This window comes from Mustela lutreola, chromosome 3, assembly GCF_030435805.1.
Source record: "Mustela lutreola isolate mMusLut2 chromosome 3, mMusLut2.pri, whole genome shotgun sequence".
NCBI classification, from domain to species: Eukaryota; Metazoa; Chordata; class Mammalia; order Carnivora; family Mustelidae; genus Mustela; species Mustela lutreola.
This window is the reverse complement of record NC_081292.1, coordinates 120,928,093-120,949,427: the sequence shown is the minus strand read 5'-3', so window position 1 is coordinate 120,949,427 and position 21,335 is coordinate 120,928,093. Positions and strand designations below refer to the sequence as shown.

The following is a 21,335-nucleotide window of genomic DNA, read 5'->3' as shown; positions in this document are numbered from 1 at the left end:
AAAAAAAAAAAAAAAAAAAAAGAAGTTAGGTTACTGCTAAATTGGAGAAGAAGGGGAAGAAGAATGAAAGGTGGAGATAACCTGTTTCTGAGTCTGCTGGGGTTTCCTAGGTGGTTGAGAATGGTTTTTCGGGCAACTCCTAAAAGTTTTTTTTTTAGGCAAGAACACAAGAAGGAACACACCTCTCACTCATCACTGGAAAAAGTTAGTGATAAATCACTGTAGCCATAGAACCCTTAAGAAAAAGCAAGAGAGTGGCTACAATACCAAGCATTGCAGTATAAAATACCCAATTATGTGTGACTCAGTATTAGTTCCCATGTATTCTGATCATGTGGCGTAAGACAGCAACATTGATGAATTTGCAGGGGACTAATGACCGTGAACAAAAAGGAAGCATGTTATAGTTGTGACATGGTGGGATAGAGGGCATGCACAGGACCAGTATCAGAGAACTGGTTACATGGTAAGCATGTAAGAGTGTGTAAGAGGAAGCACTGAGGGATCTCAATAACTGAGTGGTGTTTGAAGATAGCATATGAATAGACCCAAAGAAATGATAATGTTCAAACATCAAAAATACTAGGAGTTCTACATGGACAGAAGCTCGGTCAATGAAGAAAGAGAAAATAATACATAATAGCTATATAAAACACCCAGAAGTTGGTTATATGGAAGTCAGCTTTAGAAAAGATACTGTTCCCATAAAAAATGCTATCAAGATATGTTCAATTTCTCATTATCTATTGAAACTATTATAATTTCATGTATATAATTATAATAAATTATTATTATATATACATATAAATTACTATTTACATATTGTGATCAGAACTCTCTATATAACACATCACATATATAAATTTAATTTTAATATGTATATAGATGATAACAGTATGCCAAAAAAGATAACAGTGTACTGTTACACATTTTCTAAATATCATTAGTCAATTGTGTGCATTTTGGTTCACTTTTGGTGGTTATTGTTGGAAAATATTAAGTAGAGAAGTATAGCAGAGACAATAAATTAGCCTTAGGGTTAAAAACAATAACAGCATCTTTTAAAAAAATTTGACCATATTCTGTCAACCAACCACTCCCCTGCATTCCATTATACCACTCATTTCTTTTTTGCATGTATCTTAGTTCCTATTTAAATATCTGGAAATAGTGTATGGAGCAGGGCTATTTCTCAGGGTCCAGCACAGGGCCTGACACATTTATAATATTAGCAATGTATTGTTAAAATCACTTTTGGACTTACTTGTTTATGAATCTGATATAATGAGTTTATTCTTTAAATTATGTTGGAAATACTCCAGGCATAGATATGGGAAGAATCTGAATCATAGTGGAGCAATGAACTACAATGATGTTTTAAATCCATTATGCTTTCTACTTTTTTATATTTATATGGGATAATTAGTCCATTGTCATTTTATTTTTTTTATCATCTGCTGATGATTTCCCTTGTTAAGTGTTCAGCAGGGACACTGTGCTCCAACAATGATTTAGGCTCTTAAAAACAAGAATTTTTTTTTTTATTATTGAAGTTATTTTGTCATCTGTATCAAAGGTTTGGAAATATCTGACGAATCTATCATCTATACTATCTTTATCAGCAACAAATACAATATATATGGCATGTATGCCCTCTAAGTAATTGATGTGCAAAATAAATTATTTTACATCTTTGCATTATTAAGAAGTAACTAACAATCCAATAGATTTAAAAGCACCAAATAACTTGATCAACCAGATTAAGGTTTTTGTAGAGAGACAAGCTGTGTCTGCCTTATTTGAATTTCTAGTACTTTCACACTGAATTTATATCAGAAGATTATTTGTATAGCATGTCAGTTATACTAATTGTATTCTAAAAATTCTCCTCAGATGCTTACACCCACATTCATATAACTTTTGAACTTATCACCAAGGGTTTATGATAATATACTCAGCAGAGAAATTGAAGTCTGGAAGCCTTTCTGCTCTGCCACTAACTCTGTGGTTTTGAAAGTCACTTTTATTTTCTAAACTTAGTTTCTTCAATTTTGTGCAAGATGGCTTCCAAAGCTTTTTTCAGTTCTGAGCCTGTATGTTTTTGCCTCCTTTAGTATTGAGGGAAGTGACTTTTCCATACAATGTCCCTATTTTTTATTCTTACTATAGAATCCAGAACGACCTTCCAAAAGATGTCCTGAAAAGGCTTCTTTTTGTTAATTTGGCATGTTTAGATAAGATTTATGGAAACCTGGTCAATTATTCGTGCATGAGGTTCCCTATCTATTTTAGATCTGGGGACATAGGTAATATCAGAGAAAGTTAATGTGAGAAACACATTTTGGAAATACTGGGGAAATTTTCACACTCAAGTTTTCTTTCCAAATGGGTTATCTTCCAGATAAAATCATTTTTTGTTAATTTTGTTTTTAACAAGAAAAATGCTCACTATCATTCCAAGATCTAAAATAGGTCTTATACTTTATCCAAAAAAGATCAAAGGTAAGAAACAATAAGAGAATATAATCCCTCAGTACCTTCTTTCATAACTAAATTACCTTTTCCTCAAGAGAGAGTTTCCTTTTGAGACATCCAGTGGCAAAAGATTCTGAGGCATATAGATGAGAGTTAAAAACAGACTAGCTATAGCTATCCCATTCCTTGATGACAATTATGCATAAATAATTCATGATTATTATTCAGAAGTGGTTTTGCTGGCATTCTTAAGAAATGCCAGCATGCTTTAAAAGCATGCTACAAACTTACAGAATTTCATATGCACTGAAAAAACTTTTTCCAACAAATCACTCAGTTCGTCTGAATAGAGTAATTAATGATATTAACAAAGTCTCTATAGAACAACCCTCCTGTGGAATTATTGGTCAAATGCTTTGAAATACTTTATAACATAACTTGTTATCATCCTAGATCAACAACCTTCAACCCTTACTATAGCAAAATGTGTCAAAGTTTGTGAATCATTGTTGTTTGGCATATGATGAACACACTTATGTTTAAGATAAAGTCAAGTTAAAATATTAAAGGAAAAAAATCCCATCCAAATACTTCCAACTCCATGAAATTTGATATTTCTACTGCTGTTACTTGTAAACATTTAAATACAATGTGTTTAAAAAATACTCTCTAATTCTTTAATGAAAATCATTTTGATTGTTATTTACCACTATTAAATAGATTAAGTACTTCTTTATTAATTAATTTATTAATTTCACTATAATTTGTTTTCCCTAAGAAGAAAACTGCATGTCTGCAAACAGGAGGGTGAAATGGCTTCAGTATGGAGGAATGATAAGAGAATTTTTTTTTAATTTTTATTTTTAAATGAACTAGACATTGCTAGCCATGTACCTTTAACAAGTAACTTGCTCTCAGGGCTTTATTGTTAATCTCTGTAATATGTGAACACCTTATTTCCTCAGTAGTATGGGGGGCAATGATATGGCCTACTAGTAAATAGTACAGGCCCTAATATCAGATTGCATAGGTTCAAGTTCAATACTAGCTCTTCTGTCTGCAGGGTGATTGGGAGAAAGTTCTTTATCCTCTCAGTTTACTCATTTACAAAAGGGTTCTATACCTCATACAGTTGTTATGATTAATTGTTGAGTTAATTCCTGTGCTTAGCATTAACTTCACTTAGTGCTTCACAACAAATAAGCAATCACTAGTTGGTAGGAATTATTATTGTTAAGTACTGCCTCAGTATTTATACTGTTGTTTTTGAGATTAAAATGTGGTGTATGTACATCAATGCAAAGACAAAAGGAGAAACTGTAGTTGTCATGCTCACTAAACAAAGGAATGTTGAGAAATGAGGGAGATCCTCCTGTTAAGTGGCTTTTTCTCATCGCCCTGAATAGCATTTTGTCTTATTCATAGACTGAAAGTCACACTGGAGATGAAGGTAAGTCCCAAAGCAGAACAAAATGCTGATACATATTACACTTTCTATATTACACTGGTCTCAGGAGGGATTTTTCTGTGGAAATATAAGAGCCCTTATGATACCAAACATTGATGCCGTTACCTGACAGCTAGAAACTGAGTGATTGTTTAGAACAATATTCAAATGCAGACTGAAAGAGCCACAATCTTTATGCAGATAATTGGGCTTCATGTGGATACTCCTTAAATTAAATGTCTGTTATACCTATTCACTTGAGTAAGAGTATCATTGTGTGTAAGGCGGCTATAAATACAGTTAATGAGTAGAGAAAACAAAAAGGGGTCTTCCCTCATGCCAGATATCACTTCTATTTAGAGAATAAGAACTAAACAAGAGATGATCTCTAGCAGTCATATCGATTACCCACAGGGAAAAATTCCTAAAATCCTATTTCATTGTTTAGAGGAAACATACTCCATATCAGAGGTAAGCCAAGTAGCAAGTCATATTCTTTGGCTTATATCCTGTGTGGAAGATGGTGAATCACAATTAAATCAATAACGGCAAATTATCTAAAATGGCAGGTAAATGATACAGAACATCAACAAAACATTGCATAAACAAAGAGGCAGTTTTTCAAAAGAGCCTCCTTCTGTCCCTTCCACTCTTACCCACCCAGTCATGTCCAATAATATCGCCATGTGCCCTTCTTTTTTTAATGAACTCGAGATTTTCTGGAGACAAAATTGACGAATTCGGAAGTCATTAGAATGCAAAATAGAAGTCAAGAGTCAAAGACTGGACTTACTACTCAAGTAGTAAATAGCCCCATGAGTACGGTCATAAAACATCTTACTTACTTAAACTAAATACATAAAATGACAGAATTCCAACAGCTGAAAAAGATTTGTTATTATGTAATATGTAGATTTCTGTGTCTTTTATTTTACTTTGATGTTACATTTTTACTGAACAGTGGGCTGTCTATTGTCTTTTTTTCTTATACTTCTTATACTTTTTTTCTGAAATACCACTTTCTATTCATAACTGTAAAATAAATGTGAAAAATCATTATATTATATCCCAAAGATGCTTCATGAAACAATTTTTTCTAAACAATTGATTGGTTCTGCTTGGCTAACCTCTTTTTTCTTAATGCTACCTCATACTATATGTCATATAAATTTAGAATGCAGTTGCATATAATAGAATAAAGCTGTGCTATTTTTTTGTGTGTGTGTCCCCAGAGCCACAGACCTGCACACTGAAAGATTTTCTCTGTGCCAATGGGGACTGCGTTTCTTCAAGGTTCTGGTGTGATGGAGATTTTGACTGTGCAGATGGCTCTGACGAGGTAAGTTACTTTGCCAAGCCAAACAAAAAAGAAAGTTCTTTAGAGTCACATTTATAGTTATTATTATTCAATCCAGTGAGGTGTGACATGGACAGTTCTGAAATGCATTTTACTCCTGACACAATGAGATAAGTAGTATTATATCTAAGTGCTGTGTGGCACACACCAGCGCAGGGAATAGCTCTTGTGCTACTATTGACAGTTAATTTTATAATCTGTTTTACCTCAATTGGTGAATGGCTGGGTTGGGAATAAGATGTTTGGATATCTTATTCCCTATAGCTGGTGCCTTTGCCATCTGTGAATTTGTTCATAAATTTGCTGCAATATTTATAGTCAGGACTAATATTTTTATGCATTTTAAACAGTTTCTTTTCCCCAGTCTCTTTCCTCAATAGATATACTCTTACAGACTTCGATGTAGGTCATCAATTTTCATGAAACCACAGGTTCAGCTTTGCTTAGATGATGAATCACAACCCATTTATAATAAAGTCTATGTGAAAAAACTCTGGAATATTTCTGGATGATTCTGGAAAATTAGACTGTGTTAACACTTATAATGTTTCACACAATTTATTATTTATGCCTCTATGTATTTGTGTCTCAGCTGTTAATTACTCCATGAATCTTTTTAAAAAATATATGATACACAGTTAATATCTTTTTATCAATCAAATCTAAAGTGAATTGTAATTCTTTACTTTCAAATAGAGAAATGTCCAGTAATAATCACTATTCATGATTTTCTCTGTTAATGATTTTCCATATTAATATCAGGAACACAGCACTGGTGAAATCAGTCCTACTCAGAGATAAATGAAAAATGAAGTGTCTGGTACTCAGTGGCCACCATGGTTCGTTCTAGGGTACAATGAATTTTGAGAGCTCTGCTGCTCTGGAAGTTCTCACATATGAACTTTCCCCTCATGAAGTCATCCCATGGACTCTAGGTTTGCCTGGAGAGAATCTACTCTGCTATTCTAGAGGTTTCTGTGTTTCAAGTCAAACTTCCTTACTCATCCACTGATTTTCTGCATCTTTGGCAGACATTGTAAGTCTCTACTATTTATAGAACCCACGCAGACTGGTTGTTTTCAGTCTTCAGGTATCCTTATTAAGATTGGACTCTTCTCCATTCTAACACTGTGTTGGAAAATTCCCCAGTCACATTCAGGAGCCTAGATTTTGGAAACAAATGTTTTTAACTTCTCATGTAAAGGCCAGAAAACCTTAATCTTGGGAGTTGCTAAGGTCTCTCAGGAGAAATTGAAAAATACCACTTATATTCATGGGGCTGTTCACAAACAAGTCAAAACAAAATTAAAAAAAAAAATTCATAGGGGAGCTAAACTCTTACATTGCCCAGCTACATATTTACTTAGTATCCATTTATTCAAGAATTATATTAAATGTTACCCAATGAAACACTTTTCACATAAACTCATACATACCATGGAAGTTTGTTTCACCTACCCTGTGTAATCCCTAAAACCTCAAGAGGTAAAGATATACTGCTTAAGGCTTATGATTTCATCTTCCATGTTATTCACTAGATATCCAAGGTACGTAAACAGACTCAAACACTTCTTTTTTAAAATCTTAATTCAAATGAAAGTAGATTAGGTAGTCTTATTAACACATTTATCTCATGCCCTAAGTTAATGGAAGTTATGCAGTTCCTTGATAGCTGACTAGAACTCCATTACTCAGACATTTTCATGATATGCCACTAGGGAATCTAAATTTTGTTCTTTTTATTTATTTATTTATTTTTATTTTTTGATTTAACTTAATTTTTTCAGTTTTCCAAGATTCATTGTTTATGCACTGAACCCAGTCTTAAAGGTGGTCTTCCTCTACATTCACAGCCATTTAGTATAGTCTGTAAGTAATGAAGTGTCTAATGCTACAGGCAGTTGATTCCTCTTTCTTTTTAAGGTTTAGAAAGCCAGGTTACATTGACAAACAAAGAAGCAAGCAAAACAATGAACTGAACGGGGTTCTAGGTGGTTCAGTGGGTTAAGCCTCTGCCCTCGGCTCAGGTCCTGATCCCAGGGTCCTGGGATCGAGCCCCGCATCAGGCTCTCTGTTCAGCAGGGAACCTGCTTCTCCCTTTCTCTCTCTGCCTGCCTCTCTGCCTATTTGTAATCTCTGTCTGTCAAATAAATAAATAAAAAATCTAAAAAAAAAAAAAATGAACTGAACAAATGGCTAGAAAGCCAAATTACACACAGGATACTCTCATCTTAGAAACAAAAGATAAAATTTTGAGGTTTTATACAGATGTTAACTGATAATGTAATTAGCTTGTTCATATCCAGCTAACCAATAATAATAACTTGGATCAATGTCATTGTGTATCACATTAATAGCAGAAAAGAATTATTTAAAGTGACTTTAAAATACAGTACTTAGGGCCTGGGTGGCTCAGTCATTAAGCAGCTGCCCTCAGCTCGGGTCATGATCCCAGTGTCCTGGGATCGAGCCCCACATCGGGCTCTCTGCTCATCGGGAAGCCTGCTTCTCCCTCTCACACTCCCCCTGCTTCTGTTCCCTCTCTCGCTGTGTCTCTCTGTCAAGGAAGCAAATTAAGAAAAAAAAAAACAATACAGAATTTAGCCTCTGCATTAAGTGTATTGCGCTGTGTGGACAAAAAATGCAAATGAATCTTAAACTGTGTTCATATATTTGGTAATAATATTGGTTTTGCTAATTTGAAGCTTGCGTATATTGAGAATAGGATAGATCAAATGCTTAGTTGTTTTCATATTATTCGCACTCAGAATTTTTAAGTAAAAGAAAGGAGATACCAATGTAGGAACAAAAAAAGTAAATAAAAATTCTGTAATATTAAATTCACAAGTATCAGTAAGAGATTTTGATTTATCTTACTTTCTAAAAATATATAATTCCTAGCTAAACTGATGACATCTCAGTATTATAGATTGATCCTAACATTCACATAGTGGCCTCTAAATACCATTTTCCAATTAAAGGAGACAAAACTCCTTTGAGAAATGTCCAGTTCTAGATCTGAAAAAGGAAATTGACAAAATGAGCCACTAACATCTTGTTAAGCCAGAACGAGGCTATTACTATAACGTCCAGAATACATAGGAGCTAATTGAAGGGGTTTTCTGCTAATCAAAGGGACAACTTGAATACCAGGAAAAAAAAAATTGACTGTAATGGATAGAAATACAATACATGTATAAAAATACATGTGTTTATAATATTACTTTTAAAAAACAAAAATCTCATTAGTCACTTTAGATGTCACAAAAGTATCTCTTTTAGGATTCAATCAGCCAAATTCAGAACCAGAGGCATTCAACAGGACAAATAACCTAGTGTTTTCAAGTAGTAAATGGCGTTCAAACAAACAAACAAACGAACGAACGAACAAAAAACCTAGGAGAATGGGAATTAGTCATTCATTTAAAGAAACTCAGGCCAAATTCAAAGTGTAAACTTCTTTTAGATCTTTATTCTACCAAATACTATCTTAATGTAGTTTAAAAATGAGAATATTTTGGATATTGATCGGGAATTACTTATACTAAGGAATTTTTGCAAATTTTCTGATATTATTAATGTTCTAATACTATCACTATTATGTTAAGTAATCCAGACTATAAATAAATGTGGTGGAGGAGGATATATGAAACATGAATAGTGAAGTGTCTATCATTGTTAAACAAGCAGGATGGGCTCATGAGGTTCATTATTCTATTTCTTTCTGTATGCTTTTAAGAATCTAAAATGATAATTAAATAACCTGCAAACACACACACACACACACACACACACTCATCAACAATACTGTAATTTATTTTAGATTAAAATCTTCTAAGAGAAAAAGTATCTAGAAGTGCAATCTTCTATATTGTTGACAATACAGATATACCAGTGCCATTTGTTATAGAACTATTTTACTCAAATTCCTTTAGTGCTGAGATAATCATTAATTCTACAAATACTTCCTAAGCAGTTATTTAAATCATGGCACAGTATTAGATATTTGGTTCACAACACACATGATCCCTGTTCATACAACATGTTCCCTTTTCTACTGAAACTGAATTACATGTAATTTTAATTTATATTCCTTGTTTTTTACAGTTGTGGTGGGTATTTGGAGGGCACATATTGCATGGAGCACTGGATGTGGTACATAAACAATGAATTTTGGAACACTGAAAAGAAATAAAATAAAATGAAAAAAAAAAAAAGAAAGGGACCCAAAAATATATCTACTACTGTCTTGTTTGAATTCCAAATAAAATCTGTATGCAGCTAGTAGAAGTGATAATTGTGACAGTTCATTTCACGAGTTCTTTAACAACAAATGTTGGAAGAGCGGTAAGGATTATAAACAGCAACTAATCTGTGAAGGGACAGGTAGTGAGGAAAAAGCATGGGAAGGAGAAAGGAAGGTCATGTGGGGAAGTTGTGCCAACACAAAACAGATTTGCTTTTGGGTTCTTTGCTTCACATTCATCCTGTCATTCGATTCACAATGAACTGAATGTATTTGCTTAGAAATAATTTTTTAACACTTAATTTCCCCCCATGATCTTAATTGTCACCTATAATTATCTTTAAATTATCCCATAACTGTCTATTGGAAAATGATCTCTGATATAATAGAACTATGGGATCTAGGTTCTTTTCTCCTTTTTCTGTTTTATTATGACTTGCAAAGACAAATGAAAATAGAAAATTGTTATTCTTTTGCTATATATAACCATAGACTTAAATGACCATCTGAGCTTCTTGTATGTGGTAGTCATGGTTTCTACACTTCTAGGTTTCTGTTCATGAGGTTTCTAGCTGTCTTTTGGGCTTGTATATGTTTGTCGAAAAGCTTATGTTATATGCTTTTAATCTCAGGAACAAACGGAGGGCTTCTGTCGGGGGAGGGCAGTGAGGGATAGGGTGTCTGAAGTATGGACATTGAGGAGGGTATGTGCTATTGTGAGTGCTGTGAGTTGTGTAAGACTGATCATTCACAGACCTGTACCCCTGAAACAAATTACACATTATATGTTAATTCAAAAAAAGGCAAAACAAACAAACCTAGACTTAGAAACTCCAATAGCAACCCTCTTGGGTCCCCTCCCTCTTTTGGAGCTTTGTACTATCAACCAATAAACTTTGCTTTGCTGCCCCTCAAAAAAATAAAAATAAAAATAAAAAATAAAAGCTTATATTAACTGCATTGTGTGATTTTGACAGAGAAATTGTGAGACAAGTTGTTCCAAAGATCAGTTCCAGTGTTCCAACGGTCAGTGTATATCAGCAAAATGGAAATGTGATGGCCATGAAGACTGTAAATATGGAGAAGATGAGAAACACTGTGAGCCAGGTAAAATGACTGAGGTGATAGTTCGTTTAGCTGATATTTTAGCTGATATTTTAAGCAATCATGTACAGAAAACAATGGCAAATGCACACACACACACACACACACACACATTTACTATTTCAGAAATAAAATTTTAGAAATATTTGTAGATGGATTCATTGGTGTGCCCTTGCTATGTTTTGAAACTATTTTGGAAGGTAAGATCATTACTATGTTGGGGATCCAAGCATTAGACTCCTAAAAATTCGATTTTCCAGTTTCTCTCTCTTTCCACACCATTTGGAATTATTTTTCCAAGATGGCAAAATGAAATATGTTGAAACTGTAAGTGCAATAAAAATCAAGTTTTCAGTTAAGGAAATGAAGGTTATGAAACAGAATTTAGAGTTTCAACATGATACCAACTGAGAAAATGTGTAAATGTATTATTTCTATTTCCATCTTGGTCCAAAATCAAAATAAAATTAGGAAGCAAGACCAGAGTACAGGAAAAGAATACCCAATTTATGATACATTCTTATTCTTTAAGTATGGGATTTATAAATATGCTCATTAAAACTTAATTTTTATACCTTAGGTATTTTAATAACATTATCTTACAGAAAAAAGAATTCCTGGAAGAAAATTATGTTATAATCTATGTATAACCACAAAAGCATTACTTTGAGAACCCAGGTGGGAGTAGCAGATACAGGACCCACACATTGTTACATGTCTGTACAATGCACATAGTTCATATTGGTAATTGATTGCATCTTTTTTCTTACTGAATTTAGTTCTCAGACTCCATATGAATACAGACCCCTAGGCAAACACTGTCAATTAAAAGGAGTTAAAACTCTAAGAAAAAACTTATTAGAATCCTGGAAATAAGCATTTCAGACCACAGATTCCTTATATAAATATATTTGGCTCCCTAGTGGACCAGTATAAGGCCAAGAACCCCGGAGGTTTGAATGTTGGCCTAGCAGATTCGAACCCATAGACAAAGGCAACAATCATAATTACTGTGTCAATTAATTAGAATTAATATTGATAGTAATTTAAATATCCACTTGTTATTTTTATTTTCTATGTCATAAAGTTGCTATAGACTCAGTTAATTTTGTGTTATTCATGTTTAAAACCCCAAAACAAAAGTACTTCTCAGAACTTATGCAAATATGACATTTATGTCAACACAGCCAGCTAGATATCATGGGGTCTATGAGACTATGCCAAGATTTCTACTTTTAGATTTATATGATACATATATAAATTAACATTTCCAAGGGTCACTAAATCTCTTTACAATTTTAAAAACAATTTAAGGCCTTTGTTTTTAAAATAATTTAATTTAAAGTTATGGAAAATTCATTTAACTCTTCAAAACTAAAGAGGTGGAGACTATATAGATTTTTTTCCTTCTTTCTTTAGTCTGGTGAGTTGAATACTTACTGAACAGGTTATTACATAATTTTTTTAGGTATATTTAATGAAATGCGATAATACTGTGAAACACATTTTAAATAAAGTTTTGATATCAGATATGGACTATAGTTTAAATAATATAAACTACCTTCATTGCTGCTTTTGCATTTTTTACATGCTTATTTATGTTTTTATCTATGAAACCAATCATTCAATTTACCAAATCTAAATCTTAACTTTATAATTATATTCAGCTTCTCCTACTTGCTCATCAAGTGAATATATATGTGCAAGCAGAGGATGTATTTCAGCATCTTTGAAATGTAATGGAGAATATGACTGTGCTGATGGTTCTGATGAGGTAAAATCTATCATTTGATTAAAATCTCTGAATTACATGAATTAGGTTCGGGAAAGCAAACATAATAAAAATAGAGTAAAGAGACAGATTCTTGATTCTTAGCAATGTCTAAAATGTTAGGACAAGTACACTCAATACAGAAATTGCAACAGATACCTGAGTCTGCCTGCTGTTCATTGTCATTTGCAGAGGTTATACTCATTTAGTCAAAATAAAAGAAAGCCCACGGTGTAATCAATCTCCAGTATTGTCAGCTGCATGTTTATTTTGCCTGTGACTATGTCATTATCATTAATGAAAACTGCAGTGCCTATTTGTATTTGAACAGATGGACTGTGTGACTGAATGTAAGGAAGATCAGTTTCGATGCAGAAATAAAGCCCACTGTATTCCAGTTAGATGGCTCTGTGATGGCGTTCATGACTGTGTGGATGGCAGTGATGAAGAGAACTGTGACAAAGGTAAGGTATCTGTGTGTGTGTGTGTGTGTGTGTGTGTGCACTTGCAGTTAAAATGACAGTTAAAATGTTGTGCAGAATCAATAGGGCACTAGGGCCATAGGATGGAATCACCAAGTGATTCTCTATACCCATTCCTGTTTCGTTATGTAACATCTCGGTCTGAGTAAGCAAAATCTGGGTAATTTTCAGACAGAGTAAATGTCAAGCTTCATATGACAAAGGCAACCAAAGTGCAAGTGTTTAATGTGTCCTACCCCAAGCCTGTCCTCGTATTGGAGGCTGGGTCAGGAATAGGGACTGGAAAAGGATGCAGGGAACATAACTGCTAGAGCCCTTACTACAAAAGTACTTTTGAGATACATTTCTCTTCCATATTGCTTGCCTTACTATGAAAGAATAATAACTTAATACATACTATATTACACATACTAATTTGCTAGATCGTACATAGGTTGCAGCTTGTGCCCCAAATTTCCTTTTAGCCATATGGCTGAGAAAATAATTTACATTTTTTGTCAGTCTGGAAGTCAGCTTTAAATTTTGTAGTTCATTATTTTCTAGTTATGTGAAAATATTTCCTGAAAAATAACAACTTTTTAATTGTAACTCACTACATGACTACTTTAAGGTTAATGAGATGAACGCAAAGAAATTGTGGGCAAAGCTTAAAATGATAAAAAAAAAATGATCACAAATCCTATACTTCCTATTATTTTCATAATGTTAAATATGTTGGTTAAATGAAAAATTATTTTAAGCTGCTTTAAGAAGTCAATAGAGGACACCTGGGTCACTCAGTGGGTTAAGCCTCTGCCTTCTGCTCAGGTCATGATCCCGGGGTCCTGGGATCAAGCCCACATCAGGCTCTCTGCTCAATAGGGAACCTGTTTCCCTCTCTCTCTCTGTCTACTTGTGATCTCTGCCTGTCATATAAATAAATAAAACTCTTAAAAAAAATAAGTTAATGGACTTTACATTTCAGAGTCTTTGGAATATCAACAGAGACAATGCTAATTATTGATGTATGTTGCAGGGCATTTGAACATGTACTCAGGGTTTATACTGTTTCAATATACCTTTGCAACCACATGGATGGAGTTAGGGAGTATAATGCTAAGTGAAATAAGTCAGTCAGAGAAAGGCAAATACCATACGATTCACTTATATGTGGAATTTAAGAAACAAAATAAATCAACAAAGGGAAAGCAAAAGAGGCAAATCCAGAAATGGACTCAACTATGGAGAACAAACTGATGTTTACAGAGAGAAGGTAGGCAGGAGACAGGTGAAATAGGCAATGGGGATTAAGGAGTACACTTGTGATGAGCACTGGGGGTTGTATGGAAATGATATCACTATGTTGTACACCTCAAGTTAATATTACACTGTTAACTAACTGGAATTTGAATAAAAAATTTTAGAGGCACTTGAGTGGCTTAGTCATTCGAGAATCTGCCTTTGGCTTGGGTCCTGAACCCAGGGTCCTAAGAACAAGCCCCTCTTATGGCTCTCTGCTCAGTAGGGAGCCTGCTTCTCCCTCTCCTCCCTGCTTTTGTCTTCTCTCTATCTCCCTCTCAAATAAATAGACAAATAAAATCATTTAAAAGTTTTTTTAAAAAGAAAAAAAATTTACTTTTATAAAAATCTAGTCATTCAAAGAAAAATGTCCTCCATTTTCTTTAATATTAGATCAAACCTTTATTATTTCCTAAAATCTCCATACCCAACCTGATAAAGTATTGCAATATTCACCAGAAGAAATCCTAGTTCTCATTTGGAATCTGCAGTATATTATATAGAGCCATAAAAGGTTGCACTTCCCTAAATAGCTGTTTCTACTTTTGGTTAAGTTCTCACATTCACATTCTATAATTGGTCACTTTAGAGAGAGCAAACTTTGTAGACACTCTGGCACCAAAAGCTCTTAAATAAATCATATTCTAAGACTTCAGGACAATTAAGTAACTCATCTTTTTCCATTTTCTAGCTAATAAGCTCCAGCCCCTCAATTTCAGTCTCTGTCACCAGTCTGGCTCTTTCTCTCATTGCTTCTTGCCTGGGTTCATGTAATGCCATGTAATTGGACTCTAATACATTCCACTCACTGCTGCCAGGTTGATCTTATTGAAGTGTAACTCTGATTATGTCGATGTTAGCTCGAAGCTCTTTCTTTCTGGTTATATATAAATATGGCAGTCAGGGTTACAAGAGAATGAACCTGTTCTACCTCCCTCCCCTTATACTTGATTACTTCTCTTTATATCGTATATCCTAGACCAAACTGAAGAATAAATCTAGTAACATTTTCCATGTTTTCCAACGTCTGTCCTGATTCCTCTGCTATTTCCACCATCTCGATACCTTTGCCAATGAAAATTATATCTTTGTTTTCAAGTCCATTCAGTTGCTACTGTCTTCTACCAAATCTCAGTCTCTTATGGAGCTTCCCTAACAACCCTTTGATTACATTCCTGTTACTGTATTCTTTCTTCTAGTATAATTGCTTCTGTATTAGTTGACTAAATTTCCCCGGTTGGAATGTGAGTTTCTTGATGTAAAAAATTAGGTATGCAAACAGAACGAGGAAGTGCATTCCAGGCAGTGTTATCATTATGCACAGAAGTCTCAGACATGAGAGAAACTTCAAGTGATTAGGAACTATAAGAAACTGTAAATAAATGCTATAGAATTTGGTTTTAATATTAAGCATAATGAGAAGTTTCCCAAGGCTTTTAAAGAGTCTTCAAATATTTTTTCAAAAAGAAAGGGTAAAAGAATTTGTACTAAGTAAAGCACAGAGAATTCATTGAAATGAGAGTCAAGGAGATCTAGTTTCTTGTCTTAATTCTAGAAACCTTTCTGTACTAATTTTTCATACTATCATATCCAACCACAGTGAAGTGTCTCCAGGAGCCATAGGAATATCTAAAAAGTGAGTGACTGTATGAGTGTGTGTGTGTGTGTGTGTGTGTGTGTGTAAGGGCAGTCCTGTCAGGATTTATCTATTTTTAAAATATTAAATTTCATAAGAAATGTTTGTTTGAACAAAGAATTACAGATTAAAAATCAAAAATTACAGTAAAAAATAATAGAACATTAACATTGAATGATAGCATTTGAAATCTGAGTTATCTTTTAGATTTAAACCGACTCTCCTAAGAGTTTAAGCTTACTGATTAAAAAGATGAGGACCTTTAATTCAATCATTTACAAATGTGTCAAAGCTCCCCTTCCATCAATACTCATGTTTCTAACTTTCCTTGAGTTTCTTTGCTGCCAGGTAAATTCCACTGAATTATCTTGGTGGTTAAAGTATTTGATCCTGTAAGGATGTACCTTAAGGCATGCTCGAATTCAGATTTCTAGTATTTCACTTACCTCCATCAAGTGGTTTAGGTAATGGATAAATGTACTTTAAGGCTTTGAGGAAAAGGAATCTCAGAATAAACAAATCTCACTTCATTCATCCCGGATCTGGACACATGAACAAGGGTTGGTGTTGGAAGGCAATAGGGATGCAGGAACATTTTCTAAAAGAACCAGCTTTACTAGTTTACTTTAAAAAGTCAAACCCCCAAATACTGTGGAATTAAAAGCAGCACTCATACTTCCAAAGCTAAAACATGTTTCCTCAAGGAAACTTGGTATTTGTTTTGGTCTGAGCTCCCAAACTTTTATTCTCTAGCAATTTTGGTGGACAAGATTGAGAATTATTCTTTTTAGTAATCACCAGCTCAAAAATATGTTAACTATTTATGAAAATTATAAAACATTACCATATATTAAACTTTCCCCCCACCTAAATTAAAATGGGAACTCTAGATGCTTAATTGTGATGATAATGCCCTGTCCAGATTTCTATGATCCTGCCAAAAGTTCAATTATATTTAGACATTGGTTTTTGTTTATATATGTATATATACACTTTTCTATTTTTTCTTAAAGATTTTATTTATTTATTTGACAGAGAGAGATCACAAGCAGGCAGAGAGGCAGGCAGAGAGAGAGGAGGAAGCAGACTCCCCGCTGAGCAGAGAGCCTGATGCGGGGCTCGATCCCAGGACACTGAGATCATGACCTGAGCCGAAGGCAGAGGCTTTAACCCACTGAGCCACCCAGGCGCCCCACTTTTCTATTTTTCTAATAATCTTCTGTTGAGCTTATTAAGAACATGACTAGTGACTAGGAAGCTGGAATTCTGTTGGTTATGTGTGCCTCATGCCATTTCAAAATAAGCATTTTATGTTAGACTCAAGATGTCATGGTAGCCCCATGATGCATTTTTTTTTTAATACAAATTCTTCATGGTACAATAGGAAGCCTTTAGTAAGTTATCACAAAATGTTTTTCTTATTCTACAATTGTGATTTCATTTATATTCCTCTTCTTCTTAATAAAAATAATAATATGCCCATTTATGGGGGAATTATGTTATCTAATGTGATACTTTTGGGAACTCATTTTTTTTCCCCTTTTAACAATACTGATGGGCTACAAATAGACTTTTCTAAAATACTCAGAAGATGTCAAGAGGTCACAAATTTTGTTTGAATATAATCCATTGTAAAATGGAACATGCAATGATATTTAGTCATGAGAGCATCTTTATTCTGAAAGAATATAACTTTCATATTCCATGGATTTTGATACTGAATTAAGCAAACACTCACCTCATATCAATATTCATATCTTAAGTTTCTTTAATAGTAAAGACTATACATATTATCTTTTTTATTGTTTTCAGACAGAGTTGTTAAATGGTAATATATTTTCTTGCATGGGTTTTGATCATTGAAATTATTCTTAGAATTAGGGCATTTTAGAACTGACCATTCCAGAAGTTGAAAGAAAGAGGCACCCCAATGCCAGATATTATATTATCAGTCTTACATGGTGATACTCACCGTGGTGGACTTACCAGGGACTTGCCTTTTTCCGTATTTTAGAGTTTGCTAGTCTGCAGAGATGCCAGTGTGGATGTGCCAGTTGTGTTAAGCATTTTTGCAGAAACTCTCAGAACTGTTCAGATTGATACCACTATAATATCTTGGCCTCAGCTTCAACTATTAAGATTCTAAGCCATCAAACTATATGTCCCTAATCATCTCTCTACCATTAACCCTATCGAGTTTTTAAAATGTCGAATTTCTTCCTCACCTTTAACTTCACAGAAATAGTTTAAAATCTTTAGCTTTATTCAACATCTGGTCACCAAACTAACAAATCTACCTAGTGCTGTGCCTAGCCTAACCTTTCCCCCATTCCTCCCTCTTGAAATGGGAGACTTGTTTCACCTCCAATCTAAGGATAATCCTTTTATATTAGTTTAAATCTCAAATCCTTCACAATTTCTGGATTCTCAAAGAATTCATCGTATCAATTACCTTTTCTCTCTTCTGTATCTTCAAGCTTACTCTGTCTACTGAGTTATTCTCAGAGGGATTTAAGTATATCAGATATCTATTTTACTCCATTCAAGGAACCAGCCTCTCTTATTCACTAACTTCCTACTTTCTTCTTTGCCTTTAAGGCCAAACTCCTGGAAAGGGATGGATGATTACAGTAACTACTACATTTTCATCTAATAATAACGAACTACAAACACATCACTAAATCCACCACCAGTTCACTGAACCTCCTCTTTTAGCATTATATAAATGTGCTCACTACTACTTCCTTGTTGGAACACTTCTCAGGTATTTCTCCAACAACTCTGGCTACTTTTTTGCATCTCTTCTGCAGACTCCTCTTTATCTCTCCAGTTTTTAAATGGTGATTTTCTCTGTTTTGTTTCAAATTTCAAATAACAACTACATTCGGATCATCCCCGGCTACATATTTACAGCTCAGAACGTGTCCTATATTTTAAACACATGTATCCACTATCCTGTTAAATATCACTATATGGTTGTCTTACTAGTCCCTAAATGAATTGTGTAATTATTTCTATTAAGCTCGTTCTTCCTTCTGTGTTTCTTTATTTTTGGACAATACCATTTTTGGACAATACTAAAAACCACTAAATGGTCCAAATAAACCAAAAATAGAGTACTATGACTGCTCATTCTCCTTGCCACCTTCATCTTTTTAGCCATCAGATACTGAGGATTCTACCTCCTGAAGCACTTTCAAACATAGCTACTCTAAATCAAGTACCAACTCTTTTGCATTGCTACAACCTCTCTTCAAATTGGTCTTTTTCCTCCAGCCTTGGCTTTACTCTTGCTACCTTTATTTCCAAGTTCTCCACATTCTAGCTAGTGTTATCATGCTAAAATCCAAACTCATTCTGTCATTTGCTAAATTAAGTCTTTGCTGCTGTCAGGGAATTATTAAAGATTCGTATACAAGTCAAAACCCAACAAGACGAGCTGTTTGACCCTCCTAAGTTTAGGCTTATTATTCCCCCTAAAGTGCAACCACAAAATGAGCAATACTTCCTTCCAGGATTTTCTAGTCCCACAAGGATGAACACTATCACTCTCCAGCCCCATGATTTAATAAACATGTCCACTTTTAAATATGTTAATGCCTTCAGTCATCAAATCTATCCAATATGGAAACCATATTTATTATCTTACGAGGTTGAAATAGGTAGTAAAATTCTCTGAGAGCAATCTTATTTATCTTAATTCTGAATTCCCATCAGGTTGCTTTGGGTTGTTTCCCCAGGTACTGCTTGTAAATATGACCTTATAAATTACTTTAGCCGTACCTCTCTTATAACATAGGAAGACACTGAGTCCCAGAGAAATTAATAGGCAACACAAGGGAAGTTCCTAATTCCCCAGCCATTGCAGTTTCCACTATATATTATTACATATCTAAACATACAACCAAAGCTGATTAGTATTTTGGTTCCTTTGCATAGAATAAATATATTTAATTTTAAGTGAGCATATCTTTGTATTCTTGGTGTTTTATATTTAATTGTGAAAAGAGAAAAAAGCAAACATTTACAAAATACACAAAAAATCAGGTACACTACTGTATATTTTTTAGAAGTATGACTGAAATATTTCCCCGCCTCACCAACTTCTTTTTTTTTTTTTTAAAGATTTTATTTATTTATTTGTCAGAGAGAGAGCGAGCGAGAGAGAGCATAGGCAGACACAGTGGAAGGCAGAGTCAGAGGGAGAAGCAGGCTCCCTGCAGAGCAAGGAGCCCGATGCGGGACTCGATCCCAGGACGCTGGGATCATGACCTGAGCCAAAGGCTGCTGCTTAACCAACTGAGCCACCCAGGCGTCCCCCAACTTCTAATTCTGTATAAAATTAACTGATTATCTGTGACCACAAAAGCTTTTCATTGGTTATTCTGTCTTCAGCAACTCAGTTTGTCAGTTTCCAGATATAACCAAATTGAACTAATAATTTTGCAAGTGTCTTTTCTTTCCAGAACAACACAATATATATAATGAAAATTAATACCATTTAAAATCTAAGTTTCTTTACAGTAACATAAAAAATTTTGTGAGATAATTTATATTTGAAAAAACTTTCTTCTACCACCTTACCAGTATTTTCCAAAGTAAATATGATATACCTGGGTAATATCAGATTGTTTTGAAAAATAAACCATGAGTAACTTGAAAAAAAAAATAGTCTGGGTACTGTGTGTCCCTCATATTGTACAGGAAAAAAAATATATGGAAGTGAGAAACTAGGTACCGTGCAAAGATAATTAGAGGAATATGTGTCCTGTTGACTGGCATTAATTAATTATGCTACATCTCTGTGTCTCTTTTTCTGTTTTGTTTGAAAATAAAGGAGGAAATATTTGTAGATCAGATGAGTTTCTCTGCAATAATTCCCTTTGCAAACTACAATTTTGGGTGTGTGATGGAGAAGACGACTGTGGAGACAACTCTGATGAAGCCCCTGATATGTGTGGTATGCAATTCACCTGGGTCTAGATTATACTGTCATCTCCAGATCTAACATGCTGGCGTGAATCAATAGAGTGGTGAGGCAAACCACAAAGTCTACCATTCTGGGGTTAGGTAGATATAGATACAGCTTTCATTCAGGTAGCAATAGATTACCCTACCCAAAGTTGATGATTTTACAGAGATGGCCCCTAAATCTGAACTTATACATGTCAACACTATTCAAAAGATAGTGTATGGCCTATCTGAGAGGACTTATAGTGGTTTGGCTTTTGAATTGTGTGAGGTTCATATAAGGACTCGGCTTTGTACCAAATTGGTTACTGAGGCTAAAACATTTTTTTGTGGGGGACAGATAAGTACATGGACAAAATGTGAATAATAAAATCATGTAGCCCCACAAGTTACCCACCACTGAGACCAATGTCAGGGAGATATATATGGAGATAATATGGAAGTATATTGATAATATTTTAATATGTAAGTATATGGATGTATTTTATTACATAAATACATTAATGTACTTAAATATAGCATATATTATTTCTTCATATATGTCCTATGTTATAAATATATTAATATA

The 21,335-nt window shown here is 34.1% G+C and overlaps 1 protein-coding gene across 1 annotated transcript in view; it reads left to right on the top strand.

Moving 5' to 3' along the window:
• Positions 1-21,335, top strand: part of LRP1B (LDL receptor related protein 1B) — a 2,000,743-nt gene that overhangs the window by 1,842,494 nt on the left and 136,914 nt on the right. The window contains exons 68-72 of the mRNA XM_059166755.1: positions 5,155-5,261; positions 10,503-10,632; positions 12,297-12,403; positions 12,732-12,864; positions 20,634-20,756. Coding sequence (XP_059022738.1) covers positions 5,155-5,261; positions 10,503-10,632; positions 12,297-12,403; positions 12,732-12,864; positions 20,634-20,756 — 600 coding nt within the window. The remainder of the gene's footprint in view (positions 1-5,154; positions 5,262-10,502; positions 10,633-12,296; positions 12,404-12,731; positions 12,865-20,633; positions 20,757-21,335) is intronic.